At 42.7% G+C, this 21,498-nt stretch overlaps 1 protein-coding gene and 1 long non-coding RNA gene across 3 annotated transcripts in view; one reads left to right on the forward strand and one right to left on the reverse strand.

The window, feature by feature from the left end:
- The window catches only part of LOC121817498 (uncharacterized), a 74,468-nt gene extending 53,660 nt beyond the window's left edge, over positions 1–20,808 (forward strand). The window contains exons 14-16 of one of the 2 annotated variants that reach the window (XR_009597808.1): positions 12,058–12,145; positions 15,112–15,288; positions 19,121–20,808. This is a non-coding gene — a long non-coding RNA (uncharacterized LOC121817498). Of the gene's footprint in view, positions 1–12,057; positions 12,146–15,111; positions 17,675–19,120 lie in introns of those variants that run through there. The other variant, XR_009597807.1, reaches the window with a different exon arrangement.
- On the reverse strand, positions 5,018–6,404 carry LOC101113971 (RUN and FYVE domain-containing protein 1-like). The gene is made up of 2 exons (XM_042237832.2): positions 6,382–6,404; positions 5,018–6,264 (listed from the first exon to the last, which is right to left on the reverse strand). The coding sequence occupies exon 2, from the start codon at positions 6,248–6,250 to the stop codon at positions 5,033–5,035; it is 1,218 nt and encodes a 405-aa protein (XP_042093766.1). The 5' UTR covers positions 6,251–6,264; positions 6,382–6,404; the 3' UTR covers positions 5,018–5,032.
- Positions 20,809–21,498: the final 690 nt, after the last annotated feature.

Raw genomic sequence — 21,498 nt, forward strand, 5'->3', positions numbered from 1 at the left:
ACATCACTGACATTTCTTAATAATGCCAACAAAAGGCCTACTTAGACTTTCTAAGTAAAACTTCCCAGGTGGTAAGGGATCCACCTGCCAGGCAGGAGATGCAGGTTTGATCCCTGGGTCGGGAAGATCCCCTAGAGTAAAGAAATGGCAACCCACTCCAGAACTCTGGCCTGGAAATTTCCATGGACAGAAGAGCCTAGTGGGCTATATAGTCCATGGGGCTGCAAAGAGTCGAACACGACTGGGTGACTAAACAACAGCAACAGACAAAGCTTAGGGTGTGCGTTTGCATCCCCTTGCGACCAGTATGGTCCTGATGTCTTTCGTCTAGTCCCCGGCCACTCCACACGCTGTGCCAGCGCCAGGGAGCTCGAAACGCCCAGAGCCCACCCAGGCGGAGCCGGGCTCAGCCCTGGAAGCTGGCTCCCAGCTGCTCCTCAGCAGCAGGACGAGCAGGTGGAGCCTATGAAGGCGGCCTCCCGGAGCGTGGACTTGCTCCTGCGGGCACTGTTGGGCCGTGAGGAGAGACTTCCCAGCAAGCTGAAAGCACGGCTGCCAAGCGAGATGTGGAACGGTGATGTTTAGAGGGAATGGCGTGGGGAGAGGCTGGAGGCTGGGGAACAGATAGCAAAGAGACTGAGATGGCCTGACTGACGGACGCTGGGGCCACGTGAAGCTCTCCACTGCAGGTGACTGGACTGGCTGGCGACCGAGAAATCGCAGAGGTGAATGAATCGAAGTCGGGCCCTTCCTGTTACGTTCTCTCTGAAGTTGTTTCCCAAAGCACTGAAGGGGTGTTTCAAAGAAGAGTAAGGTGTGTGCCTGTGTTCAGTCGCTCAGTCGTGTCCAAATCTTGCGACCCCGTGGACTGTAGCCCACTGAGCTCCTCTGTCCACGGAATTTTCCAGGCAAGAATACTGGAGTGGGTTGCCATTTCCTTCTTCAGGGGATCTTTCTGACCCAGGGATCGAACCCGCGTCTCTTGCATCCCTTGCATTGGCAGGCGGTTTCTTTACCACTGGCACCACCTGGGAATAGCAGTCACAAAGGTTTCCCACAAACAATAAGAATGCAAGTTCCCACAACGGTGCAGGTTTAAAAAGGAGGCAAAGTGGCACTGATTTTAGTGTGCTCCCAGGATATGCATGAATGTCCCCTGTGCAGCACACTTGGCTTTTTCTGAAACTAATAAATTTTGTGCTTTTAAGGGTAAAACTTGGCTTAGACTTAAAATATCCCTCTTCACATGTTCTGTATCTTGATTTAGTGGTGATTACATTAATATTCTTGTATCAAAACTCATCAAATTCTACACTTAAAATTGGTGAGTTTGTCTGTTAGTTATGCTTCAATAAAGCTGATTTTAAAAAATTGAATAAAGGTCAAATATATCCAAGGGGAATCAGGCAAATAATACGTATGTGTGATACCATCTGGGGTTCCCAGGTGGCACAGTGATAAGGAATCCACCCGCCAATGCAGAAGATGCAGAGACAAGGGTCAGGAAGATCCCCTGGAGGAGGAAATGGCGACACACTCCAGTGCTCTTGTCTGGGAAATCACATGGACAGAGGAGCCTGGCGGGCTACAGTCTATGGAGTCGCAGAGCATATGACTGACACACACACACGATTCCATCTATATGAAACTCCAGAAAATGCAAACTGATCACAGCACAAGAAAGCAGATCAGCGGTTGCTTTGTTATAGGTAGGGTAGTGAGTCTGAGCAAGCTCCAGGGGTTGGTGATGGACAGGGATGCCTGGCGGGCCGCAGTTCATGGGGTTGCAAGGAGTCAGACACGACTGAGTGACTGAACTGAACTGAGGGTTAGGAGACAGGAATTAGGCAGGATCAAGAGGAATCTTATAGCAGTGATGGATATGTTCATAATCTTTATCATCTTTATCATCTTTATACATATGTTAAAATGTATTTCAGTGAAGTGGCCAATCTGTACCCCTGATTATTAAGTTAATGATGCTGGAAACATGAACTTCACTGCTATAATCTCCAACATCTAACCTAGAGCCTGGCATATATTTGTTGAATAAATTAACAATTTGGGAAATAGCATAGTGGGATAACTCTCACTCCCAGCTTAGTCATATTCTAGCTAGCTAAGTGTCTCTAATCTCACTCAATGTCACTCAATGTCTCTAATCTTGGTTTGCTCACTGGTGAGACAGAATTAGTAATATTGATCTCAAAGGACTGTTGTGACGGTTACAAATGATGTATCTAAAAAGTTACAAAATAGACCTTGGCAACGATAGATGCTAAGTAAGTGGTTCAGTTCAGATCAGTTCAGTCTCTCAGTCGTGTCCAACTCTTTGCGACCCCATGAATCGCAGCATGCCAGGCCTCCCTGTCCATCACCAACTCCTGGAGTTCACCTAAATGCGTGTCCATCGAGTCGGTGATGTCATCCAGCCATCTCATCCTCTGTCGTCCCCTTCTCCTCCTGCCCCCAATCCCTCCCAGCATCAGGGTCATTTCAAATGAGTCAACTCTTCGCATGAGGTGGCCAAAGTATTGGAGTTTCAGCTTCAGCATCAGTCCTTCCAATGAACACCCAGGACTGATCTCCTTTAGGATGGACTGGTTGGATCTCCTTGCAGTCCAAGGGACTCTCGAGAGTCTTCTCCAACACCACAGTTCAAAAGCATCAATTCTTTGGCACTCAGCTTGCTTCACAGTCCAAATTTCACATACATACATGACCACTGGAAAAACCATAGCCTTGACTTTACAGACCTTTGTTGGCAAAGTAATGTCTCTGCTTTTGAATATGCTGTCTACGTTGGTCAAAACTTTCCTTCCAAGGAGCAAGCGTCTTTTAATTTCATGGCTGCAATCACCATCTGCAGTGATTTTGGAGACCCAAAAAATAAAGTCTGACACTGTTTCCACTGTTTCCCCATCTATTTGCCATGAAGTAATGGGACCAGATGCCATGATCTTTGTTTTCTGAATGTTGAGCTTTAAGCCAACTTTTTCACACTCTTCTTTCACTTTCATCAAGAGGCTTTTTAGCTCCTCTTCACTATCTGCCATAAGGGTGGTGTCATCTGCATATCTGAGGTTATTGATATTTCTCCCGGCAATCTTGATTCAAGCTTGTGCTTTTTCCAGCCCAGCATTTCTCATGATGTACTCTGCATATGAGTTAAATAAGCAGGGTGACAATATACAGCCTTGATGTACTCCTTTTCCTATTTGGAACCAGTCTGTTTTTCCATGTCCAGTTCTAACTGCTGCTTCCTGACCTGCATACAGATTTCTCAAGAGGCAGGTCAGGTGGTCTGTATTCCCATCTCTTGAAGAATTTTCCACAGTTTCTTGTGATCCACACAGTCAAAGGCTTTGGCATAGTCAATAAAGCAGAAATAGATGTTTTTCTGGAACTCTCTTGCTTTTCTGATGATCCAGCAGATGTTGGCAATTTGATCTCTGGTTCCTCTGCCTTTTCTAAAACCAGCTTGAACAGCTGGAGGTTCATGGTTTACATATTGCTGAAGCCTGGCTTGGAAAATTTTGAGTATTACTTTACTAGCATGTGAGATGAGTGCAATTGTGCGGTAGTTTGAGCATTCTTTGGCATTGCCTTTGCGACTGGAATGAAAACTGACCTTTTCGAGTCCCATGGCCACTGCTGAGTTTTCCAGTGTTCTGGCATATTGAGTACAGCACATTCACAGCATCATCTTTTAGGATTTGGAATAGCTCAACTGGAATTCCATCACCTCCACTAGCTTTGTTCGTAGTGGTGCTTTCTAAGGCCCACTTGACTTCACATTCCAGGATGACTGGCTCTAGGTAAGTGACCACACCATTGTGATTATCTGGGTCATGAAGATCTTTCTTGTACAGGTCTTCTGTGTATTCTTGCCACGTCTTCTTAATATCTTCTGCTTCTGTTAGGTCCATACCACTTCTTTTTTTTTTTTTTAAGTCTTTAAACTATTTTGAATTTATTTTTGCATATAGCGTGAGGGAGTATTCTGACTTCACTGATTTACATGAGGCTGTCCAGCTTTGCCAACACTTGCTGAAGAGACCGTCTTTTCTCCATTGTATATTCTAGCCTCCTTTGTCAGAGATTAATTGATGTAGGTGTGTGGGTTTATTTTTGGTCTCTCTATTCTGTCCATTGATCCATGTCTGTTTTTGTGCCAATACCATACTGTTTTGACTACTATCACTTTGTAGTATTGTCTGAAGTCTGGAAGGGTTATGTCTCCAGCTTTGCTCTTTTCCCGCAGGATGGCTTTGGCATTCAGGGTCTTTCATGGTTGCATATAAATTTCAGGATTATTTGTTGCAGTTTTGTGAAAAATGTCATAGGTAATTTGATAGGGATCACATTAAGTCTATAGGTTGCTTTGGGTTGTATGGTCATTTTAACTATATTACTTCTTCCAATCCAAGAACATGGCATATCTTTACATTTCCTTGAATCATCTTCAAAGTCTTTCACCTCCTTGGTTAGGTTTATCCCTAGGGTTGTTTTTTTTTTTTTAATGTGATTTTAAACAGCAATTTTTTTTTCTTTCTAATATTTCATAGTTAGTGTTAAGATATCCAACAGATTTCTTGACTATCTTTTTGTGTGCTTATTTGCCCTCCATATGTCCTATCTGATGCAGGGTCTTTTCAAGTCTTTTGTCTGTGTTAGACTGGATTGTTCATTGAGAGTTCTTTATATAGTCTAGATATGAGTCCTTTGTCAGATACGGGATTTTTATTCTCTTAGCTGTGTCTTCCACTGAACAAAAGTTTTAAATTTTGAGGAAGTTCAATTTATCAAGTTTTTCTCTTATGAACAGAGCTTTTATGTCACATCTAACTCTTTGTCTAACCTAAGGCCACAAAGATTTTCTCCTATGTTTTCTTCTAAAAGTTTTTAGTTTTAAGTTTTACATGTAGATTCATGATTCTTTTTAACTTTTATATAAAGGTGTGGCCTAAATTGAGGTTCATTGTTTGGCTTATGGATACCCAACTGTTTCCAATATCATTTATTGAAAAAACTATCCTTTCTCCATTGAAATGCCTTTGTACCTGTCTTCCATTTGTTTCATGCTGGACGTGACTTGATTGGTTTTTTCTTCAAAGGATGTAATGACTTCATTCTTCCGTTGTAAACTGCTCTCTGCATTCTGGACTTTGTGAAACATCTGTAAGTTAATGGCCTTGACTTCCTCCAGCTGCTGGCGCAGGGCGACTAGAGTGTCCTGCTTTTCATGGGTGTCCTTTTCTAGCAGCTTCATTGCAATCTCCATTTCGGTTTTCATTCCAATTTGTAACTCCAGTTCTTTTTCTAGTTCCAGGTGGGCTTTCCTCTCCTGCTTCAGCTGCTTCCACACATCGTTGTACATTTCATCCAGACCTTGCCGAGTCTGCTTGTAAGTCTCCAGCTCAACTTTTGTATCTTGTTTTGTTATCTCTACGCTTTTTTCACTTTTCTCACGAATTAATTCATTTTGTTCTCTTAATTGTTGCTGTTCTTCTTGGAGTGAACAAATTCGGTCTGTTGCGGCTGAAAGCTCTTCTTGAAGCTTTGAATTAGTCTTTTCCAAGCCATCTATCTTGGTTTGAAGATCCCCAACTGTGCAGCTTAAGTGCCGGTTAAGCTCCTCCACATAATTTTTTTGATCAAGGACATCTGTGATTCTTTCATGCTCTTTGCCGCCATCTAGATCCTGCACGTCTTTAATGTAGAGAGAAAAATCGATCACTCCAACCTGAGAATCCAAGTCTTCTCCTTTTAAGCAGAGGTTGGCATCAAGCACATTGAGTCCCACCAGCAGACCAACAATCACTGTCCCTTCTTCCTCCATCATCAATGCCTCAGGCTCATAGAACTCACTCAAGAGATTTTTATTGTCTACAAGCACTTTCAGATAATCTGCCAGTTTCTTCTGCATGAGCGCAAGATAAAGCCAAGCTCTGCCCCTTCCCACAGCCGTCTTTAATTCTGGTAGATTTCTGACACTAGTGGCTATATCTGATGCTTCTGGACAAAGTTTCTCCACCAGCTCCGAAGAACCAAAGAAAGATTTATTTTGGCCAATAAAACTCTTCTTAACTCTCAGCCCATGTTTGAGGCAATGCTCCAGCACTACAAAGAACTGCTGCAGGGGGGCATGATCTGCATCCAGGCTGCGGCCCAGGCTCAGGGCAGACTGGAGCAAGACCTTGATGCTGAGTTTCATCATGTGCATCAGGTTGACACGCTCCTCCATCATCTGGCCCTTGGAAGCTGTGGAGCGGAAGCAGGGACAGCTTCGTTAGTGCACTGAATGCAGTCCCGGGTGAGAAGGCTAGACGCAGAACAACGAAGGGAAGACCCGTCGGCTGGTCGGCTCTGAGCACTCACGTGCGGATTAACTGGAGTTCTCACTCCATACCACTTCTGTCCTTTATCCAGCCCATCTTTCTATGAAATGTTCCCTTGGTATCTCTAATTTTCTTGAAGAGATCTCTAGTCTTTCCCATTCTGTTGTTTTCCTCTATTTCTTCGCACTGATTGCTGAGGAAGGCTTTCTTATCTCTCCTTGCTATTCTTTGGAACTCTGCATTCAGATGCTTATATCTTTCCTTTTCTCCTTCATTTTTCGCTTCTCCTCTTTTCACAGCTATTTTTAAGGCCTCTTCAGACAGCCATTTTGCTTTTTTGCATTTCTTTTCCATGGAGACGGTCTTGATCCCTGTCTCCTGTACAATGTCACGAACCTCCATCCATAGTTCATCAGGCACTCTGTCTGTCAGATCTAGTCCCTTAAATCTATTTCTCACTTCCACTGTATAATCTTAAGGCATTTGATTTAGGTCATACCTGAATGGTCTAGCGGTTTTCCCTACTTTCTTCAATTTAAGTCTGAATTTGGCAATAAGGAGCTCATGATCTGAGCCACAGTCAGCTCCTGGTCTTGTTTTTGCTGACTGTATAGACCTTCTCCATCTTTGGCTGCAAAGAATATAATTAATCTGATTTCAGTGTTGACCATCTGTTGATGTCCATGTGTAGAGTCTTCTCTTGTGTTGTTGGAAGAAGGTGTTTTCTATGACCAGTGTGTTCTCTTGGCAAAACTCTATTAGCCTTTGTCCTGCTTCATTCCGCATCCCAAGGCCAAATTTGCCTGCTACTCCAGGTGTGTCTTGACTTCCTACTTTTGCATTCCAGTCCCCTATAATGAAAAGGACATCTTTTTCGGGTGTTAGTTCTAAAAGGTCTTGTAGATCTTCATAGAACCGTTCAACTTCAGCTTCTTCAGCATTACTGATTGGGGCATAGGCTTGGACTGCCTTGGAAACTAATAGAGATCATTCTGTCATTTTTGAGATTGCATCCAATACTGCATTTTGGACTTTTTTGTTGACCATGATGACTACTCCATTTCTTCTAAGGGATTTCTGCCCACAGTAGTAGATATAATGGTCATTTGCATTCACTTCACCCATTTCAGTCCATTATAGTTCGCTGATTCCTAGGATGTCGATGTTCACTCTTGCCATCTCTTGTCTGACCACCTCCAATTTGCCTTGATTCATAGACCTAACATTCCAGGTTCCTATACAATACTGCTCTTTACAGCATTGGACCTTGCTTCTATCACCAGTCACATCCACAGCTGGGTATTGTTTTTGCTTTGGCTCCATCCCTTCATTCTTTCTGGAGTTATTTCTCCACTGATCTCCCGTAGCATATTGGGCACTTACCGACCTGGGGAATTCCTCTTTCAGTATCCTATCATTTTGCCTTTTCATACTGTTAATGGGGTTCTCAAAGCAAGAATACTGAAATGGTTTGCCATTCTCTTCTCCAGTGGACCACATTGTGTCAGACCTCTCCACCATGACCTGCCTGTTTTGGGTGGCCTCACATGGCATGGCTTAGTTTCATTGAGTTAGACAAGGCTGTGGTCCGTGTGATTAGATTGGCTAGTTTTCTGAAGCGAGGTGGCTGCGATGGATCATGCAGAAGCATGGCAGAGAGGAGCTACCCCATGCCCAAGGTCAGGGGCGGTGACCAAGAGTGCCAGGCTGCAACACTGCAGGAGTGGCTGAGAGGAGCTACCCCATGTTTGAGGTCAGGGGCGGCGGCTGAGAGGAGCTACCCTACTCCGAGGTCAAGAGCAGCGGCCTGAGGAGCAACCCCACATCCAAGGAGCGGCAGCTGCACCGGTGCAGGAGGGCTGAGAGGAGCTACTCCACGTTCAAGGTCAGGAGGGGTGACCTCATCCAAGGTAAGGAGCAGTGGCTGTGCTTTGCTGGAGCAGCTGTGAAGAGATACCCCACGTCCAAGGTAAGAGAAACCCAAGTAAGACTGTAGGTGTTGCGAGAGGGCATCAGAGGGCAGACACACTGAAACCATAATCACAGAAAACTATTCAATCTGATCGCATGGACCACAGCCTTTTCTAACTCAAGTAAGTGGTAGCACTTATTGTTAATACTATTTGCGAGATATGCCTCTAAATTCTGGAGATTGGAATTTACTTATTGTTTTGCACCTATATACTTTGGAGCATACTCAGCCATTTAAAATAGGGAGTAATGTAAAGAGCTTTAGCTCATAGTGGTCACTATATAAGTGTAATTAATAGATTATTCCAAAGTTGGATTTAAAAATGATATACACTTAAAATTAGGTAGACTTGCTTTCAAAACCAAGCCAGCACAGTGGTTTCTTGGGTGCATGCTTATGTCAAAATTTGTACTGCTATTATATGTCAGTTATGCCACAATGAGGCTGTTTTCTTTAAAAATTAAGCCACCAACAATAAATGGAATTAAATACATGAAATAGCTCTATTATTTAGGATACAATTTGATTAATTTAATTATGTTTTAAACCAAAGGGATCTGTCTCCACTATTTGGCTCCAATTTGAGGACAATTTAATTGTTTTTGCGATAGCTCTTTTTTTAAATTGAGATCCAAACTGCAGTTTGACAAATGTTGATGTCATCACTGCTGAAACTCCACTCCTTAAATGTAAATATTTGCTGAAGGTTAATCTTGCTTTAACAGTACAAAAGGAAACTTATCTCCATTTCAGAATTGATGGTTGCTTTTTATAGTCATGCTTGAAAAATATTCATAATGCCAGGTTTTTTCAGCTGTCATCCTTCACAGATCTGGAACTACATGAACTTGGGCCTCTTTCTAAAGAGTGACTATTTAGGTGTACAATTAATGAGTCATGAGTATCTGCACGTGATTCAACAGTCTGTATTTTTGCTACTGTTATGGCAGCAACAATCGTTGTATCATTTAACTCCCATTGAGTGCACTGAACTTGGCTTTGTTGTTGTTGTTATTGTACTTCATGTACTTCAGTCGCCCAGTCGTGTCTGACTCTTTGTGACCCCGTGGACTGCAGCTCGCCTGGCCTCCCTGTCCCTCACCATCACCCAGAGTTCATGTTCCTTGCATTGGTGATGCCATCCAATCTCATCCTCTGATGCCCTCTTCTCTTTCTGTCCTCAGTCTTTCCCAGCATCAGGGACTTTTCCAATGAGTCATCTGTCTGCATCACATAACCAAAATACTGGAGCTTCAGCATCAGCATCAGTCCTTCCAATGAATATTCAGGGTTGATCTTCCTTAAGATCAACTGGTTTGATCTCCTTACTGTTCAAGGGACTTTTTGGAGTCTTCTCTAGCACCATAGTTCTAGGGCATCGATTCTTTGGCCTTCTGCCTTCTTTATAGTCCAGCTGCCACAACCATACCTGACTACTGGAAAGACCACAGCGTTGACTATATGAACCTTTGTAGGCAGAGTGATGTTTCTGCTTTGCAACACACTGTTGAACTTGGATTCGGTTCAGTCAGTTCAGTTGCTCAGTTGTGTCTGACTCTTTGTGAACTTGGGTTCAGTTCAGTTCAGCTGCTCAGTTGTGTCCAACTCTTTGTGACCCCATGAATTGCAGCACGCCAGGCCTCCCTGTCCATCACCATCTCCTGGAGTTCACTCAGACTCATGTCCATCGAGTCCAGCCCCAAAACCTTTAAATAAAGCCCTCGGGCATAGAATGGAGAGGTGAAAAAAAGCAGATATGGGTCTGACAGCAGGTGATGCTTCCATGAATTTCGTGAAGAACTTTGAGTGTCTTCATTTGTATTTCCCCAAAAGCAGATTCTGAGATAAGAGCTTGCAATCCAGATAATTTATGTAGGAAGTGGTCCCTGGAAGCACAAGTAAGGAAGGGGGAGGAGTGGATGGAAAGGGAGAAATGCCAAGAAAGGGTGCACTAATGAGCAAGTTGATGCTGTGGGAGACTGGGGCTCAGTCTCACCAGGGGCCCTCTGAGGAGTCATTTGAACAAGCTTCACAGTTGTCCCCCAGAGAGATGGTGACTCTGGAGTATTTTTCTGCAGTGTCATAGCCTCGTTGTTTGAAGGTCACCCTGGAAAGTGGGGATATTAATTACACACACACACACAGTGCTTGCGGACTGAGCACACTCTTGTTGACTAAAGAAAGTCCCCAGACAGAGGCACAAAGAAATGTTAGCTGTTGAGGTGGGAGGCTGGCAGGGAGCATGCCAACCACCCAGTGCAATTGCAGATGAGCTCAGAAGCTGGTAAGGGGCTGTGGGCTGGAACGCCAATGCCATCTGCTACATGGATCATTTAGGATCTTTGATGTGATAGAATATCAGTGCTAGCTGGTGAGGAATGTGTAGTAATACGGTGAGAGCAGTGGATTTATAAATTCTGAAGGAGGAACTTCCTTTTTACCATTTTCCCAGACTGAAATAAGATGGATGAAATTAGCTGGCCAATGCAGCTGACTTTTCTGTTGTTTTATATCCTGTAGACAAGTCATTCTCAAAATGTGTTCTCTGGTTCAGCAGCATCAGTATCACCTGGAATGCAAGTTCTCAGACCCAACCCCAGCCCTATTGAGTAGAACCTCTGTCAGTGGAGGAAGGCGGGGAGAGGACTCAGAACTCTGCAACCAGCCCCGCAAGTATTCCTGATTACTCGCTAAAGTCAGAGAACTTCAGAGGCAGACAAAGCACCGTACTGAGAGGATTAACTTTTATCCCAATCAAAAAGACTGGTTTCTAGCCTTAGTTGAGTGTGAACAAGGATAAATTATGTGATCTTTATGGGTCTTTTCCAATCTATAAAATGAGTAGTTTAGATTAGTATTCTGGAGTTTCAAACATCATTTCCTTTCAAAGAAATTTTACCTGAGACATAAACACAGAGCTCGTTTGGACTAGTAGCCCAGGACCCAGACTTCTCACTTTCCTAGAGTGGCTTCCCAAGTATCCCAAGTATCACTGTGGACCTTTAAGTTTCTAAGAAATAAAGTTTGAGAATCACTGCTCTAGAAGACTCTCAAGGTCCCTCTGCAGTGTGACCTAAGACATTAGATAGACTTAGCCACGGCTTACCTGATGCTAATAACACTGAGATAGACCTGGGGTCAGCAACTTGGGGTTCAAGATCTGGCTGAACCCCACTTGCAGGATGACCATGAGCAAGTCATGTAGCTTCCTCACATATAAAATGAAGTTAATGCTAATTCTTGTTATACCTGCCTTACAGGACTGTTGAGAGGATCAAATGAAATCATATGTGTGAACACTATAAATTGTTAAGTCCTGGAAGGGATTATTGTGGGAGAAATTATCCTTTGCAGGTAGTTTTCCTTTGTAACTGGTGCCAAAGATGAGTAAAGATAGAAACTGTAGATAGTTAAATAACCTGTAGTTTCTTATCTTTCAGGGATGCAAATATAATTTTCCTTTTTAATTAAAAACCTGTTTACCAGGAAGTGTTACTTGAAATAAAATGATACTTGAGCAGTGTCAAGTTAACCTGCTGAATCATTCTACAATGCTTGTAAAAGTAATTTTGGGGGTAATACTATCTCAAGACATGATGAGTTCTCCTTAGTAATTTACTGCCTACATACTAAGGAGGAAAGCCAGTTTTGAAATTTGTCTACTTAAATTCTTGCATATTCAGAAAAATTTTAGCACAATGCGAATTCATATTTATTTGGTGTTTTTTTTTTTTTCCCTGTTAGATGGGTCTTTTGGGAGAGATTCGTTCGTCCACCAGAGATGCCTTAGAAATACCAAACACTATGTTTTATGGCTGTATTTTGTCATCAGGTAAGTTGTGAATAATTCCTTGTTAAATTTTCAGAAGATTACCTAATGGTAATGTCAAATATGGTTACTGGGGTTAAGAGCGCTTCCTTTTCCATTGGAGTGCAGTAGCTTCACAGTGCTGTGTTGGTTTCTGCTATACAGTGAGGCGAATCAGCTGTATCTGTATACAGTATATGTATACATACAGTCCCTCCTTCTCGGACCTTCCTCCCACCCTCCCCCACCCACCCCTCTAGGTCATCACACCACACTGAGCTCCCGGTCTGATACAGCAGTTTCCCTCTAGCTATCTGTTTTACACCTGGGAGTGAATGTAGGTCAATCCCAATCTCCCAGTTCATCCCACTCCCCTTTTGCCTCCGACCCTGTGTCCATCTGTTTGTTCTCTACTTCTGCGTCTCTATTCCTGCCTTGCAAATAGGTTCATCTGTACCATATTTCTAGATTTCACATGTATGCATTAATATAAGACATTTGTTTTTCTGACTTACTTTACTCTGTATGACAGACTCTATCTAGGTCCTTGTCTCTACAAATGACCCAGTTTTGTTTCTTTTAATGGCTGGGTGACATTCCATTGTATCTATGTACCACATCTTCATTCATTCATCTGTCTGTGAACATTAAATTACTTCTGTTGTCCTGGGTAATGTTAATAGTGCTGCAATGAACACTGGGTGCACGTGTCTTTTTGAGTTATGGTTTCCTCAGGGCATATGCCCAGTAGTGGGATTGCTGGGTCTTATGATAATTCTGATGGTAACTAGAGATACGAAAAGAATATTTCATGCAAAGATGGGCTCAATAAAGAACATAAATGGTATGGACCCAACAGAAGCAGAAGATATTAAGAAGAGGTAGCAAGAATACATAGAAGCACTATACAAAAAAGATCTTCATGACCCAGATAATCACTGGTGTGATCACTCACTTAGAGCCAGACATCCTGGAATGCGAAGTCAAATGGGCTTTAAAACATTACTATGAACAAAGCTAGTGGAGGTGATGGAATTCCAGTTGAGCTATTTCAAATCCTGAAAGATGATGTTGTCAAAGTGCTGCACTCAATATGCCAGCAAATTTGGAAAACTCATCAGTGGCCACAGGACTGGAAAAGGTCAGTTTTCATTCCAATCCCAAAGAAGGATAATACCAAAGAATATTCAAACTACCACACAATTGTACTCATCTCACACACTAGTAAAGTAATTCTCAAAATTCTCCAAGTCAGGCTTCAATAGTACATGAACCATGAACTTCCAGATCTAAGTTCCTTTTCTAAGTTGGACTTGGAAAAGGCAGAGGAACCAGAGATCAAATTGCCAACATCTGTTGGATCATAGGAAAAGCAAGAGAGTTCCAGAAAAACATCTACTTCTGCTTTCTTGACTACACCAAAGCCTTTGACTGTGTCCATCACAACAAACTGGGGAAAATTCTTCAAGAGATGGGAATACCAGACCACTTTACCTGCCTCCTGACAAATCTGTATGCAGGTCAAGAAGCAACAGTTAGAACCGGACGTGGAATAACAGACTAGTTCCAAATTGGGAAAGGAGTTATGTCAAGGCTGTATATTGTAACCCAGCTTATTTAACTTCTATGCAGAGTACATCATGTGAAATGCCAGGCTGGATGAAGCACAAGCTGGAATCAAGATTGCTGGGAGAAATATCAATAACCTCAGATACGCAGATGACACCACCATTATGGCAGAAAGTGAAGAAGAGCTAGAGCCTCTTGGTGAAAATGAAAGAGGAGAGTGAAAAAGCTGGCTTAAAACTCAACATTCAAAAAACTAAGATCATGGCATCCAGTCCCATCACTTCATGGCAAATAGATGGGGAAACAATGAAAACAGTGACATACTTACTTTCCTTGGGCTCCAAAATCACTGCAGATTTTGACCGCAGCCATGAAATTAAAAGACAATTGCTCCTCTGAAGAAAAGCTATGACCTACCTAGACAGCATACTAAAAAAACAGAGACACTACTTTGTCAACAAAGGTCCATCTAGTCAAAGCTATGGTTTTTCCAGGAGTCATGTATGGATGTGAGAATTGGACTATAAAGAAAGTTGAACACTGAAGAATTGATGCTTTTGAACTGTGGTGTTGGAGAACTCTTGAGAGTCCCCTGGACTGCAAGCAGATCAAACCATTCAGTCCTAAAGGATATCAGTCCTGAATATTCATTGGCAGGACTGATGCTGAAGCAGAAGCTCCAATACTTTGGCTACCTGAGGTGAAGAACTGACTCATTGGAAAATACCCTGATGCTGGGAAAGATTGAAGGCAGGAGGAGAAGGGGACGACAGAGGATGAGATGGTTGGATGGCATCACCAACTTGATGGACATGAGTTTGAGCAAGCTCCAGCAGTTGGTGATGGACAGGGAAGCCTGGTGTGCTGCGGTCCATGTAGTTAACAAAGGGTCGGACATGATTGAGTGACTGAACTGAGCTGAACTGAACTGAATGGTAGTTCTATTTTTAGTTTCTTAAGGATCTTCATCTTGTTCTCCATAGTGGCCATATGTTTTCTAAACTCTTAGTGTGGCAGAAGGTCAGGGTGAGGTCTGAAAAAACTGTCATCACAAGAAACATGTGCCAGTCCCCGTGACCCCTTCGTAGGCAGCTATGCTATGGACCTACCAACATTTTTTAAGGGTGTCTCATTTTGCATTTCCTAAACACACTTCCGCCATTACCTGGATCTTTCCCTTCCACTGCCATATACCAGTCAGTGTATCTGGGTGACTAGGGGGCATCTGATGCTGAAGATGCCTGAAGCATTATCTATTATCTCCTATTATCTCCTGAAGCGCAGCCCACTCCTGACTGAAAACACACAGGGCCAGGGTGTGAGCGAAAGGCTCTGGGAATATCTACCCAGTTTTTCACAAAAATTGCAAAGCTAGTCTCTGAAATGTTCACTTTCCCACACTGTTGTCTCTCAATCAGCAGGACAGGAACCTACTAGCAAGTGTCACGCCTGCCCTTACTGTAATGTCGAGCCCCGTCACGTGGACTACAGAAACAGCTGCAAAGGCCCGCCCACCCACACAGTGAAGGCGGGAGACCCAGAACAAGGAGCAGGCTTTCCTGAAGGGAGAGCTCACTGTCTTACCCGTCAGCTACTCAGTGAGTATTAGGGCGTGCGTGCCAAGTCACTTCAGTCGTGTCCGATTCTTTGAGACCCCTCTGTACCCCGCCAGGCCCCTCTGTCCATGGGACTCTCCAGGCAAGAATACTGGAGTGGGTTGCCATTTTCTCCTCCAAGGGATCTTCCCAACCCAGGGATCGAACCCGTGTGTCTTACGTCTCCTGCATTGGCAGCCGGGTTCTTCACTATGAGCGCCACCTGGAAAGCCCTGAGTATTAGTAGAAGTGGCTGTTTCTGTTCTCTAGGCTCTGGCTCCGTGCACCAGCATGACCGGTTTTAGGTTCTCTCGCCTGATGCCCCTGGACTTGATTTCTTACTTCCTTGACCTTGGACGTTGCCTTCGAGCCCGGGCTGAGGCTCTGTATCTCCACCTCTGCCCATGGGCGCGCATGCTCAGTCACTCAGTCGTGTCCGACTCTTTGTGACCCCGTGGACTGTAACCCCCAGGCTCCTCTGTCCATGGAATTTTCCAAGCAAGAACACTGGAGTGGATTGCCATTTTCTTCTCCAGGGGATCTTTCTGACGCAGGGATCAAAGCCGCATCGCCTGTGTTCCCTTCGTGGGCAGGCAGGTTCTTTCCCCCTAGCGCCACCTGGGAAGTACCCCCCACCTCTGCTCACACTTTCCTGCAGTCTGCAGGCAGCCAGGCCGAGGTCCTAGCTCCTCTGATGCAGAGCCGTCTGGCCATCAGCCCAGGCCCCGATGGACAGTGGTCACAATTTGAGAAATCACTCTGGACACCACCTGACAGATTCTGTCTTCCCCTGTCCCTCCGGGCTGGAGCCACAGGTGCCCTCTTCCAGGAGACTCAGGCCTGCTCATTCCTCCCATTCCTCCTGACTAAGCGGTGCTTCTCAAAATGTCACCTGTAAACAAATCTCCTGGGGATCAGGCCACAGTGGATCTTCTGATTCATTAGCCTCGACTGGGGTTAGACAACCTGTTGCTAAGAAGTTCCCAGGTGATGTCAAGGGTTCGTAACTTCACTTTGAGTGGTAAGAATGAGAATGGGTATAGACCTTAGCCTTACCTGGGGGTAGGGTCTTAGTATACATTGGTTTTGGTTTTTTTCTTTCATTTATTAGTAAACATTTACTTAACACTTTTTATTCAGCCATTGCTTGCTGCTAAGATTCATTCTTTGCTTTCAAGGAGCTTATAATCTTTAATTCCTTTTCTTTTCTTATGAAAGCAGTTAATTTACAATGTTTTGCTAGTTTCTGGTATACAACAAAGTGATTCATATATGTGTGTGTGTGTGTGTTTATGTGTAGATTCTTCCATTATAGTTTATTGCAAGATATTGAATGTGGTTCCCTTTGCTATACAGTAGGACCTTGCTGTTTATTTTATGTATAGTAGTTTGTATCTGCTAATCTCAAACTTCTAGCTTATCTCTCTCCCCACACCTTTTCCCTTTGGTAACCATAAATTTGTTTTCCATGTCTGTGAGTCTGTTTCTCTTTCGTAAATAAGTTCATTTGTATCATAGTTTAGATTCCACATATACGTGATATCATATGATATTTGTCTTTCTCTGACTTATTTCACTTAGTATGATCTCTAGGCCCATTCATGTTGCTGCAAATGGCATTATTTCACTCTTTTTTTCCTTCATTTTTTTTTCAGTTCAGTTCAGTCGCTCAGTCATGTCCAACTCTTTGCAACCCCATGAACCGCAAGCATGCCAGGCCTCCCTGACCATCACCAACTCCCTGAGTTTACCCAAACTCATGCCCACTGAGTCAGTGATACCATCCAACCATCTCATCCTCTGTCGTCCCCTTCTCCTCCTGCCCCCAGTCTTTCCCAGCATCAGGGTCTTTTCAAATGAGTCAGCTCTTCGCAGCAGGTGGCCAAAGCACTGGAGTTTCAGCTTCAACATCAGTCCTTCCAATCAACATTCAGGACTGATCTCCTTTAGGATGAACTGGTTGGCTCTCCTTGCAGTCCAAGGAACCCTCAATTTTTATAGCTGAGTAGTATTCCATTTTATATATATACCACATCTTGTTTATGCATTCACCTGTTGATGGGCATTTAGGCTGCTTCCACGTCTTGGCTATTGCAAATTGTCCTGCTATGAACATTGGGATGCATGTATCTTTTAAATTAAGACTGTTCTTTGAATGTATGTCCAGGAGTGGGATTGCTGGATTATATGATACCTCTATTTTCATTTTTTAAGGAACCTCTATACTGTTCTCTGTAGAGAGAATTTATGCTCCCATCAGTAGTGCAAGGGTTCTCTTAGCTCCACACCCTTTCCAGCATTTATTATTTGTAGACTTTTTGAGGATGGCCATTCTGACTAATGTGGGATGATATCTCAATTGTTGTTTTGATATGCATTTCTCTAACAATTAGTAATACTGAGCAACTTTCATGTACCTATTGGCCATCTGTATGACATTTCTTCTTTGGAGAAATGTCTGTTCTGCTCTCCTGCCCATCTTTTGATTGGGTGTTTTTTTTTTTTTTTTAAATTGTAAGAGCTGTTTATATATTTTGGAAGTTACGTCCTTGTTAGTTGCATAGTTTGCAAATATTTTCTCCCAGTCCATAGACTGCCTTTTCATTTTATTTATGGTTTCCCTTGCTGTGCAAAAGTTTGTAAGTTTGATTAGGTCCTGTTTGTTTATCTTGCTTTTATTCCTCTTGCCTTGAGAGACTGACCTAAGAAAACACTGGTGCAATTTATGTCAGAGAATGTTTTGCCTATGTTCTCTTCTGGGGGTTTTATGGTATCACGTCTTATACTTACACCTTTAAGCCATTTTGAGTTTATTTTTGTGTATTATGCAAGGGATTGTTCTGACTTCATTAGTTTACGTACAACTGTCCAGCTTTCCCAACACCACTTGCTGAAGAGACTGTTTTTTCTCCATTGTATATTCTTGCCTCCTTTGTCAAAGATTAATTGACCGTAGGTGTGTGGACTTATTTTGGGGCTCTTTATTCTGTTCATTGATCCATATATCTGTTTTTGTGCCAATACCATACTGTTTAGATTACTGTAGCTTTGTAGTATTGTCTGAAGTCTGGGAGGCTGTGCCTCTAACTTTGTTCTTTTTCCTCAGGATTGCTTTTGTAATTCTGAGTCTTAAATGGGCTTCATATAAATTTTAGGATTATTCTAGTTCTGTGAAAAATGTCATGGGTAATTTGATAGGGATATCATTAAATTTATAGATTACTTTGGGCAGTATGGCCATCTTAACAATATTAACTCTTCCAGTCTAAGAGCATGGGATATCTTTCCATTTCTTTGAATCACCTTCAGTTTCCTTTATCATGTTTTATATTTCTCAGCTTATAAGTCTTTCACCTCCTTGGTCAGATTTATACCTAAGTATTTTATTTTTTGATGTAATTTTAAAAAGGATTGTTCTTTGACTTCCCCTTTCTGATATTTCATTGTTAGTGTAAGAAATGCAACTGACTTCTGTGTGTTGATCTTGTATACTTGCTACCTTTCTGTGTTTGTTTATCAGTTCTCATAGCTTTTGCATGGTGTCTTTAGGGTTTTCTATATATAGTATCATGTCATCTGCATATAATGACAGTTTTATCTATCCTTTCCAATTTGGACACTTTTTATTTTTGTTTATTTTCTGATTGTTCTGGCTAGGACTTCCAAGACTATGCTGAATAAAAGTGATGAAAGTGGGCATCCTTGTCTTGTTCCAGATTTTAATGAGAAGGCTTTCAGCTTTTCACCATTGAGTATTATGTTGCCTGTGGGTTTGTCATAAATAGCTTTTATTATGTTGAGATATGTTCCTTCTATTTATTTAACTTATATGCAGAGTACATCATGAGAAATGCTGCACTGTAAGAAATGCAAGCTGGAATCAAGATTGCCAGGAGAAATATCAATCACCTCAGATATGCAGATGACACCACCCTTATGGCAGAAAGTGAAGAGGAACTAAAAAGCCTCTTGATGAAAGTGGAAGTGGAGAGTGAAAAGTTGGCTTAAAGCTCAACATTCAGAAAACAAAGATCATGGCATCCGGTCCCATCACTTCATGGGAAATAGATGGGGAACAGTGGAAACAGTGTCAGACTTTCTTTTCTTGGGCTCCAAAATCACTGCAGATGGTGACTGCAGCCATGAAATTAAAAGACGCTTACTCCTTGGAAGAAAAGTTTTGACCAACCTAGATAGTATATTCAAAAGCAGAGACATTACTTTGCCGAATAAGGTCTGTCTAGTCAAGGCTATGGTTTTTCTCGTGGTCATGTATGGATGTGAGAGTTGGACTGTGAAGAAGGCTGAGCACTGAAGAATTGATGCTTTTGAACTGCGGTGTTGGAGAAGACTCTTGAGAGTCCCTTGGACTGCAAGGAGATCCAACCAGTCCACTCTGAAGGAGATCAGCCCTGGGATTTCTTTGGAAGGAATGATGCTAAAGCTGAAACTCCAGTACTTTGGCCACCTTATGCGAAGAGTTGACTCATTGGAAAAGACCCTGATGCTGGGAGGGATTGGGGGCAGGAGGAGAAAAGGACGACGGAGGATGGGATGGCTGGATGGCATCACTGACTTGATGGATGTGAATCTGGGTGAACTCCAGGTGTTGGTGATGGACAGGGAGGCCTGGCGTGCTTCCATGCATGAGGTCGCAAAGAGTCGGACACGACTGAGCGACTGAACTGAACTGAACTGAACTGAACAGCCACCATGGTAAGAGTTTTCCTCATGAATGGATGTTGCTGCTGCTGCTGCTAAGTCTCTTCAGTCATGTCCGAGTCTATGTGACCCCATAGACGGCAGCCCACTAGGCTCCTCTGTCCCTGGGATTCTCCAGGCAAGAACACTGGAGTGGGTTGCCATTTCCTTCTCCAGTGCATGAAAGTGAAAAGGGAAAGTGAAGTCGCTCAGTTGTGCCTGACTCTTAGCAACCCCATGGACTGCAGCCTACCAGGCTCCTCCATCCATGGGATTTTCCAGGCAAGAGTACTGGAGTGGGGTGCCATTGCCTTCTCTGGGATGGATGTTGAATTTTATCAAATACCTTTTCTGTATTTATTGAAATGATTTTGTGTTTTTTTTTTCTTTTGTTGATGTGGTTTATGTAGCACATGGATTCACTTGTATGTATTGAACCATTCTTATGACCCTGGGTCCAAGGAATGAATGAATCCAGCTTCATTGTGGTATCTGATCTTTTTCATGTGTTGTCAGATTCAGTTACTTTTTGAGAAGTTTTGCATCTATATTCATCAAAGAAACTGGCCTGTAATTTTCTTCTTTGGTAGTGTCTCTGTCAAGTTTTGGTATCAGGGTGATGGTGGCTTCATAGAATGACCTTGAGAGTGTTATCTCCACTTCAGTCTCTTGGAAGAGTTTGAGGAGGATCAGTATAAGTTCTTGTTTGTATGTTTGGCAGAATTCCTCAGTGAAGCCATCTGGTCCTAGACATTTGTCTGCAAGGAGATTTTTTGTTTGTTTGTTTTTTGTTATCTTTCTTTCCTCCCCCCCCCCTTTTTTTTTTTTTTTAACAGATTTTATTTTACTTGTAGTAATTGGTCTGTTTAACTTATATGTTTCCTCTTGATTCAGTTTTGGTGGGCTGTTTCCAGAAACTTGTTCATTTTTTTCTAGGTTGTCCAATTCGTTGGATAATTGTTCATAGTATTCTCGTATTTATTTATTTTTTTGTGTGTGGTATTGCTTGTTATTTCCCCTCTTTAATTTCTCATTTTGTTTATTTGAATCCTCTTTCTTTTATTCTTGGTGATCTTGATCGGAGGTTTGTCAATTTTGTTTACCCTTACAAAAAACCAACTCTTGGATTTATTGATTTTTTTTTCTATTTTTAAAATCTCTATTTCATTTATTTCCTCTGTGATCTTTATTATTTCCTTCCTTCTGTTGACTTTAGGTTTGTCAGGGAGCTTATAAAAGGAAAGAAGTGTTTATTTTCAACCTATATACTTTATGGGCTCCAGGTGTCTCAGTGGTAAAGAATCTGTGAACCAATAAAGGTGTTGTGGGTTTGATCCCTGAGTTGGGAAGATCCCCTGGAGAAGGAAATGGCAACCCACCCCAGTATTCTTGCCTGGAAAATCCCAGGGACAGAGGAGCCTGGCAGGCTACAGTGCATGGGGTTGCAAAAGAGTCAGAGGTGACTTATGAACTAAATAACAACAATGTACTTTATATAGCTTAATTCTCACA

Source organism: Ovis aries, chromosome 21, assembly GCF_016772045.2.
Source record: "Ovis aries strain OAR_USU_Benz2616 breed Rambouillet chromosome 21, ARS-UI_Ramb_v3.0, whole genome shotgun sequence".
Taxonomy (NCBI): Eukaryota; Metazoa; Chordata; class Mammalia; order Artiodactyla; family Bovidae; genus Ovis; species Ovis aries.

Excerpts from the sequence above, each read along its gene's own strand:
- LOC101113971 (XM_042237832.2), bottom strand. The coding sequence starts at position 6,250 with ATGATGGAGGAGCGTGTCAACCTGATGCACATGATGAAACTCAGCATC.